This window comes from Drosophila ficusphila, unplaced genomic scaffold (assembly GCF_018152265.1).
Source record: "Drosophila ficusphila isolate 14025-0441.05 unplaced genomic scaffold, ASM1815226v1 contig_791, whole genome shotgun sequence".
NCBI classification, from domain to species: domain Eukaryota; kingdom Metazoa; phylum Arthropoda; class Insecta; order Diptera; family Drosophilidae; genus Drosophila; species Drosophila ficusphila.
This window is the reverse complement of record NW_025064737.1, coordinates 7,486,687-7,496,064: the sequence shown is the minus strand read 5'-3', so window position 1 is coordinate 7,496,064 and position 9,378 is coordinate 7,486,687. Positions and strand designations below refer to the sequence as shown.

At 42.6% G+C, this 9,378-nt stretch overlaps 1 protein-coding gene across 1 annotated transcript in view; it reads right to left on the bottom strand.

Moving 5' to 3' along the window:
- Positions 1–267: 267 nt before the first annotated feature.
- Positions 268–9,378, bottom strand: part of LOC108088015 (alpha-2A adrenergic receptor) — a 48,948-nt gene continuing 39,837 nt past the window's right edge. The window contains exons 2-3 of the mRNA XM_017185626.2: positions 4,701–4,859; positions 268–2,644 (exon numbers count right to left, since the gene is read on the bottom strand). Of these exons, the coding sequence (XP_017041115.1) occupies positions 1,499–2,644; positions 4,701–4,859 (1,305 nt within the window). The 3' untranslated portion in view covers positions 268–1,498. The remainder of the gene's footprint in view (positions 2,645–4,700; positions 4,860–9,378) is intronic.

The following is a 9,378-nucleotide window of genomic DNA, read 5'->3' as shown; positions in this document are numbered from 1 at the left end:
TTTTAAGTGTAAAAGCCAAGCATCTGCATTTGCATCGGTCTGCGCCCATTAGGCATTGGTTCCCATACATTTGGTTTATTTTTTTTGGGGCTTGCACTTTCTGTGGCGCTGAGTGAAATATCTTCGAGTGAATGAATAAAACTGCGGCTGGCTGGTGGAATCTGTCGCTCTTTCTGTTTCCATAGCTGTGTGCTCACTTTGTTACACCAATTTGTGCGGCTGTTGTGCTGGATTATAGTTGCATTTATGTGCACATGGAATTATTGATTTGGCCGCCAGCCAAATGCAGCCTCGCAATTGCAGGCGCCCCACATCTGAGAAGAGATTCTCTCGTCGAAGGAGTGGATAAGAGGTTTGCCGAAATATTAAAAAGGAATTAAATTAATGTGCTGCCAACGTTCGACGACTGCAACGCACACACACACACACACATACACACTTGTTGACCCCAATTTTGATTGCCAACGCACAACAATGGTGGTCTGGTGCTCCGAAAGGGATTTCGGGCCACCTGACTCTTGACACATTTGCACACTGCACTGATGTTCGGCATTGGCAATGCAATGCAGCCGCAAATGGAAATTTGCGAAATTATTTCAAGTTGAATGGCCATAGACGTCGCAGGCGGACACATCCATTCAGGGAGCATAATAGATGTTTGCCCAGCTCAAATTCTTGTTTGCACAGCTCATGCATTTCTATGAGCTCGTCGAGTGTGAAAAGTGTTTGGAAGACTGCGGCGGGTTCGGGTTGACGGGTTGCCAGGATTCTGGGGCCTCTGGGATTGGGGTCTTTGGGTTCAAGGGTGCTCGAGAAACCAAACGAAACGAAACCAAAATGCGTAAATTGAAATTGAGAGATTCCATCAAATTCACAGCCGTTCATTGCTTTTGAAATGAGCTACAATGTTCGTTACTTTTTTTTTTTCAAACAAAAAATGCAAAAAAAGAATGGGAAAGGAGTAAGCTAATGGGAGGGGGTAGAGCTGCCAAACTATCGATTGTCAATCCGATAGATATTTTCGAACAAAAAAATTTTAACAGTGAAAGTCAGAACCATTTCTTTAAATAAAAAACTATAGAGCTTACTCAATACCTTTGATAGCAGAAACAATATGCTAAATGCGTAGGCTAAAAATGCGTTAATTTGAAAGTTAAGAACCACAGTTTAAATAATAAAGTTAAAGTTCCTAAAAAATTACTTTACAAATAATTTTAAGATGGATTTTATATATTTTTCCTTTAATTTTTCAAACGAAAGAGACTTTAAAGGCCATCGTATCGGAATAAAGAAACAATAGATCGATAGTTCTGCAGCTCTGGGATGGAAGGCTTTGGGATTTCGGGACTGGTGGCTCTGCCAAAACGAAGCAAATCTAACGCCTGTAGTGCTGATACATGCCATGACCATAGCCCATGGGTGTGCTGCCCATGGCACGTTCGGTTGCCTTCTCGATGCTGGCGTAAACGCACCTGTAACAGCACACGTAGGCCAAACATCACTTGAACAGGATGCGCCGGAAGGCGCGTCGGAAGTCCTTGTTGAAGATGGTGTAGATGGCCGGATTGAGGGCCGAGTTCATGTAGCCCAGCCAGAAGGCGACGGCGAACGCCGACTCCGGTATGTTGCAGTGGCTGCTACAGGCCGGCACCAGGATGTACAGGAAGAAAAACGGCAGCCAGCAGGCGATGAAGCTGCCCATGATCAGGCCCAGGATCAACGTGGCCCGCTTCTCCTTCTTGCGCGCAATCCGCCGCTTCTCCTTCTCGGGATCCCGTGGCTTTGGGGTCTTCGGAATGGCCGGCTCCAGTTCCGCCTTCACCACCTGCTGCTGCTGCTGTTGAAGCTGAAGCTGATTTTTCCCAGCCGTCGTCGCCGAGGCGGCGGGATGTTGGTTCTTGGCCGCCGTTTTGGCCTCGTTGCGACGCTGCTGATTGCTGGACTTGCGCCCGAAGATCGGCTGGCAAAGGCGAAACTTGAGCGGCTTGACCACGGCACAGCGACTGACCACGCCCGAATCGCTGCTGGATGGATCGAATTCACTCACCATGTCCGTGTCCACGCCCACGGAAAGAGCTCGACACCGTCCGGCGATCGGCGAGACGCGCAGCTCATTCCCGGAGGCTTGCAAGCCACCCGGAGCCGCTCCTGTACTTCCGTTGCCACCACTGGTGGGTGGTGGTGCCCCGCCATCCAGGGCCACGCTGCCGTTGTTGTTGTTCAGCGCGTTGATGGAGTTGTTGCTGCCCATAGACGGCGGCACGGGCACATTGAGGCCCACCCGCCCGGTGGCTATCGTGCTCACCTGCAACGTTTCCTTGGGCGAACTGGGCGTGGCACAGGTGGCGCCGCCGCCACCTCCATTCCCGCTGCTCACCACAGTGACCGCATTCGTGCCGGATCCGTTGGGATTGGCGTAGGCCAGCACCGTTTGCGCGGCCACCGCCTCCAGCTCCCCGGCCTCCGAGGTGGAGATGTCCGAGGCCAGGTCCATGGTCACCGTGGGTATCTGCATCGGCATCGTGGCGCTGTTCGGTGGTGTCTCGATGGTGGCTATCTGCCGCTGCTGGTGCAGCTGCAACGCGGCCGCGCCGCTGGAGGAGGGCATCGGTATTGTTTTCTTGGCGGTGGTGAAGCTCGTTACCTGCAGCGAAAATGTCAAGGATGAAGAAACTTTAATTCAGAAAGAAATTTAAACATCATTTTTAAGGTTAAGAATAATTAATAATTTATTCATAAAATAATCCTTATTTTTTATATTCACCAACTAACATGAATTTTTAATTGTTGGAATAAATTAATATATTTTAAATAATTTTATACATTTTTATAAGTTTTAAATATTCTTATTTAAATTTTTCTTCATTAGGGAACGATTTTTATTTTTGTTATTTTTCCTGAGCATTCAGATCTCATGATTTTTAAAGTGTTTCTGTGTGATAAACAGTCGCACATGCTCAGGCATTGCAAATTAGGTTGCGGATCTGCCAGCCGTGCAAGTGCAGCTAGCATCGAGAACAGGGACAGATGGCCCAACACTTGCTACAGCAGTTTTCCATTTCGAAAATCCTGTTTAAGCCAACTGGCAGTAGAAACGCGTCCGAGCGCGCGGATTACACAAACATGGAGCGCTGGCTGTTGCCGTGGAATGGATCGTGGGCAAAGGGGCAAAGCCGGGGGCTCTGCATATTCAATGCTCGGAAAGCAGCAACAATTACCCCGGGCAATTAACAGAGACACAGAGCGCCCCACCGAAAACGAAAATAAAATAAAAGAGGGACGTGCATCGAGAACATAAATACCCTTGAATTAAACGAAATTTCTTATTGCATATTTTAAACACAAAAATTACTTTCATATCCTTAGGTGTAAATATTTTGAATTGTTGTCTCCACACAGTGATTAAATGAAGGAAACAAGGTATTCTTGATTCAAAATAGCGAATAGGTACAAGCAGTTATCTAGACTTAAATTTTCTTGCATAATTATTTAAAAATGTTCATCTTGATGAACTACATTACATATATTTTAGCATAATTATTAAGCACACTGAAAGTATTACTTAGTTTTTGGGCTTTTTTTTTGTCAAAAAATAGCGTGGGAAATTGTTACCTTTAAATGTAATTTATTTCGTTATTTCTTAAAGACTTTTATCTGAAACTTTTATCTTCCCAGCTGTCATACCCTCGTAATGGGTATAAGAACAATGCTTGAAGCAAATCGCGCTGTCAGCATATGTGTGAGAATCTCCCCGCTGTTTTCCCTGCTTTCTGTTTTTCCTCCTCTTTCTCTGCTTGTTTTCCCACTGCCAACGCCCCTCCGCAGCTCCCCGTTTTCCGTGTCCGTTAATCGCTCGTTTGGGCCGCTGCTCTTGAATTTGTTTGCACAAAATGGTCGAGAAGTGTCGTTGATATTGCCAGCACTGTCCAGACGGCAATGTTTCCAACCACACTCGCTGCATTTTCATTTTTTTTTTCTCGGCCGTGTGCATTGCGCATACAGTTAATTGAAAATGCAAATTGCGTATAAATTGGTCGGCAAGCACATTGGCACTCGTTGCGGCAGGTAATTGACGATCATTAGAGACTTTTCACTCAATCAGTGGATTTTGGGGCGGAGCTTCGATTAAATTTGCAGCGATAATTTTCCAACAAAGGCCGTTAAGAGCGGGTGTGTGGAGTCAGCAAATGCCATTGGTTTGAATGGCCCTGCATAATGCCCCTGCTAACGTGGCCAACTGGTGCAGCGGCCAAAATTGCAACGTTCGCAAGCTGCAATGCCTGATGGCTCGGCAAAAGGAATGGGATTCCATACGACACGTAGCCCACAAGTTGTTGATGGAAAATTGAAGCGAAGCATGTGTGCTCAATTTGCAGCTTCCTGGGGTAATGCACAATTACTTTTGCCCAAAAATCCCAGGGAAAGGTGAACAAATATTACACATACGCCGCATATGCCGCACTCGGTTAGAAGAATTACATTTGTCCATTGAATCGTAAAAATTCCAATTTCCATGCCTGACACATTTTGCGGCCAACCGCATTAACCGCCCGATGTGCAATTGGGGAGAGCTTTCGTCAGAGTTCATTAGGCAGCGGGGACATGTAGTACTATATGCACATTTGGCCGGGCCAAAAATCATAAATAATAACTAAATGACGTCCCCAGTGATTCACTCACTCTCGTACTCACTCACTCACCTGTTCGTTGTTTGTTTTGCGGGGATGCTTTTTAATGCCTCTCCTCGCCCGCGCCTTGGCGGCAAAGTAAATTCGTATGTACACAAAGACCATAATGCAGCTGGGGATGTAGAAGGAGCCCAGTGCCGAGTAGAGCACGTAGCCGATGTCCTCGCTCAGCTGCAACAAAAGAAAAGGGTGCAGGTTAGACGGTTATCGGTGTGGGCTAAATGGACTTGCTCAAATGGGCGACAAAGGTGATGTCAGCAGTGTCGAATGTCATGTCAAAGGTCCCAATGAACGAGTAGGGGAGAGTGGGGTAATGTCGTCAGTGGGGCAAAGTCGTCACTCGCTATTATCTTAAAAAATATAAGGGCTACCAACCCAATTTTTTTAGCGTAAGTGTATTGCACTATTCCTACATTACCGACGGAGTTTGGTAGAATTATAGGTTATGTGTAATTATTTATTCATCAGAAAGTGTTTCGGAGCCTCAAAAGTAATTTTTCTCCGGCGCAGAACTTTTTTTTCTTCCAAGTACATTTTTGATTAAAGAAGTATAAAGGTGAGTTATTATTGATGAGAAATGTTTGGCGAACACGAGATGGTAGGTTGTGTAACACCTGATTCGAGTTTCGATTTGTTATTCATGTTTTTATCAAAAAATGTCGCGTGGGGCATTGTCGTCACTCAACGGGTGGGGCAAAGTCGTCACTGTATTATCTCAGACTGAAATACAAACTCGTATCAATTTATTATTGTTTTGTGATTGTTTATGTAAAGTATTAAATATAAAATATAATTTCTCTAAAATGTTCTTCAAAAAAAATAAAATTCTAAAAAAGAGGTCGCCCAAAGAAAAATCTTTAAGAAATTCTGATTTTTGCTTTCTATCCTTCACTTAGATCTGAATGTGTCAAATTTTTGCAAAAAATAGGTATTGTGTTCTACTTTTTTATATGTATGAATATCAATAAATGTGTGTTTGACAAGTTGAAATAGTTTTGTGCACATGGATACCTATATTTGCATTCATTATTCTATGTGACGACTTTGCCCCAGGGGGGTGACGACTTTGCCCCACGATTTTTCAATTTTCCAATTTTGCCTTCTTTCAGATAACAGTTTCGTATTAATAAACAAGTGAGAGGATGTCCGAAATACTTACTGCATTTTATAGCCAGATCTTTTCCGAATCCAACCATGTATATTACATGATAAAAATAAGTTATTTTATCAACAAATTACGCAATTAAAAAAAAGGGACGACAATGCCCCACTCTCCCCTAATTAAAAAGTAACCAAGGCATCGCGGTCATTAAAGGCAGGTTACGTGAAATCTTTTACACCGAAAATAATTATTATAACCGCCCTTTCATCTTTAAAATAAACTAAATCCGATTCCAATGCCAAAGACTAAGACCACATGTGAATTTTTAATGCTTGTTTAAAATGCCATATTTGTTCAGCTATTCTGACTTATACAATTGAAAGAGCTGACTATTGTGCAGCCACATTTCTCTATAAATAATTCTCAAAGCTAATAACAAACAGTGATTTGTTTGCTCACTTTTATTCCAATACTTCTTAAAAGCAATAAAAAGAATTTATATTGAACGTTATTTATGCATGACCTTTTACTGATTTTTGACTGCCGCTTATAAAAGAACTTTGCCCAAGCTTAATTGTTCTTTATCGACATCTACAGGATGTATTGATTGCGTGCTTCCACATGGTCCCTATTAAATTAAACCCTATCTGCCATCACTTAGCAAGCTTAATTTTTCCATTCATTGGGTTTCTTGAACTTGACTCAAGGCTTTTGTTGCAGATTATGGAGCATTAAGTTAACCAAGTTACCTCAACTATCGCTTGGCAGATTAAATTTACGACGTAACATCCTTTGCTTTGTATCTCTCTTTTCTCCATATTTCTGTATCCTTTTAGCCGGGCTTGTTGCTTTCGGCCATATTTTCTGGCTTGATAGTGGGGTCATTGAGTGCATTAGGCTGATTTACTGAAAAATGCATTTAGCCCTTTCTGCCTGGCCGAAAATATTTTTGCATGATGCTGCCTTCTATCGTTGATTTTGCGACCCGGGTTCGTTTTTCCGGAGCATTTATGTGAAAAATGCAAAGTGCATGAAATTTCATAACGTTAAATGAAGTAAAAGTATTAGATTACCGCACCGCACAAAGGGCTTCTTCCACCTGCCAGCAAAAACTTTTTTGAGGCTAAATTGTGTGGCAGATTTTCCGGTAGTAGCAATTGCATTTTATTAAAGCTGGCGGAATTAAATCGTCTCATACTTTCTGCTCTTGGTTCTACCCGACCAAATTAAGTGTTTTGATGAAAGGCATTCGAAAAAGTGCACTTGACAGGAGGAGGAGCAGCAGGTTGGGGTTGGGTTTCTGATGTTGATGTTGAGAAGGGATTGCCTGAGCTGCTTTGCCCTTTTCAGTTGCTGTTCGTGTTGTTCGCCGGCGAGTGGCGTGCATAATGAAAAGCTTTTGTCCCGTTGTTACTGCCACTGCTTGTTGCCCACCTCAATCCTTACTCAGCGCTCCCGGAAAATGCATAATTCTACACTTTCGGAAAATCCCTCAAGTATTGGAATGCTACAAATCACGTTCGACTTAAGAACGCTCTTTTTAAATATCTAATTCTTGAGGTTTGGGATATAGGGATATATGGATAGGGATATTTGGTATATAGTGTGGATTTGGAGCACTCAAAATAGAGATATTTGTTTTCCTCCTCGAGAAAACTCGCATTTTTATGTAATACGAAATTAGCAATGTCGTAATAATATATTTCAAAAAACTAAAACTAAAAACTGGCATACTTTGAAATACCTGGAACCCAGAAATTACTTTTCTGGCTTTCACATTTTTCAAACTATTTAGTACAAAGGCTTAGGTTTTTTCATACATCATTAAAAGATTAATGACAACAATATTGTTCAAACGAGACGACATATTTAAATATACGACCACGTTGGTGTCAAAAAATGCCAATAAAACTGTCGTACATTTTAATTTCATATGACAATTTTTGTCCAGTGAAGTCATCTTTTTGCTATAGACTGGCATCGGAAATCTGTACCCGACATCAGTTGGTCAACTTAAGCTTCCTCCCACTGGCGAACTGCAGTAGCCGGTTAAGAAATCGAGCAGCAATTTATAAAAAATTCTTTACGTACTTTTTACACGAGGATATCTGGGGAAAGAAGCTCGGGCCCAAACGAAATTTATTTAAGTTTTAAGCTGCTTACACTCACATGCAGGCAGGCAAATTGAATTGCCGGGGAGCAAACTGTAAATACGAGCACATAGCTGGGGCTCGAGCTGGAGCTGGACTCGCATGCGGATGCAGCTTAAGTGCAGACCAGTTTATCATAAGCCGCAGGCGAAGTTGCAGCAGAAACAGGCTGAGCTAGACAACTTTATCCTGCTGCCAAAGCAGAATACAAATTTGCCAGCCTCCCCACGTTCCACGTCGTCCTTTCCCGGGAATTTCCGGGTTGTGGCAACAAAATAAGCATAAAGTATTAAGCGCCGGGTATAATGTTGCCGAAATATACATCAAGTGGCAGGTTGAGACGAGCGGCAGAACCGGAGCAGCGAGCAGCGGTTCCGAGGAGATGAGTAGAGCCACCAACAGCTACTTAAGCTGGATTCCTGAATGCTGACGCTGCTGCCAGCCCGGCTGTCTCGGTTTTCAACTTATTGCCTGCCACAGAGCCTGCACGCAAACTGCACTCAAACAAATGTTTTTGGGAACTTGGTAATTCCTAGTTGTGACAACTTGATTAAGGCAGTTATGTATTTACCATCACGATTTGTTAGCTAACTGTTAAAGATAGTTCAATACATATTAATAAAGTAGAAATATAGTTCTGAGAAGCTCTTAAAAATATCTTAGCATTTTAAAGGTTAACTGTTTGTAACGTTTATAAAGTTTAAAATTTTTCATTGTTCTATTTATTAATAAAATAACCAGAAATCAACATGTTTAAAAAACTAAAATAATTTTAAAATCTCTTCTTGATATGTATAACAATTCTTGGGATCATATATCATATCATATATTTATTCTGATCAAAATTTTACCGTGAAATATATAATCAATAGTGGATTAACACAGGATTGAATAGGCAAACATTTTTTTTTTCGTGTAGAAACTGCAGTTGCACAAAATAAACTTCGTTTCGGCTGCTCTTGCAGCAGCATTATAAATGGTCTCATCATTTACGGTTTTCAGTTGATATATTGACAGCATTTGTCAGCGTTTCACACGGAACCGAAGCGAACTGTAATCGCACCGCCCCGAACCACAGTTGAGTTTTGTGTTCTGGGCCAAACGAGTTTCGGTGGCATTAAAGCCAAAGTTGGCCAAAAACTTTTGTCGGTAGGCCGAAAAGTTGCGCATACGCGACGTGGGCACGTGTGTGCACGTAGCTCAGGAAACACCTGTAGCAACAGCGGGCCGAAAGTTTTGCGCACTGTGATAATGATGTTGGGCCGACCGGCAGGAAAAACTGGGGAACAATATTTTATTAACGCATTTGAACAAAGCTCTTAAACTGACATTTGTGCGGGCCAAGAACGTGTTAGCCAAGCAGGAAACTAGTGGGCGAACAAATAAATTGTCAACTGTGCGTGACGATAACTTTGTGCAGCGGATTTAATGTAATTGA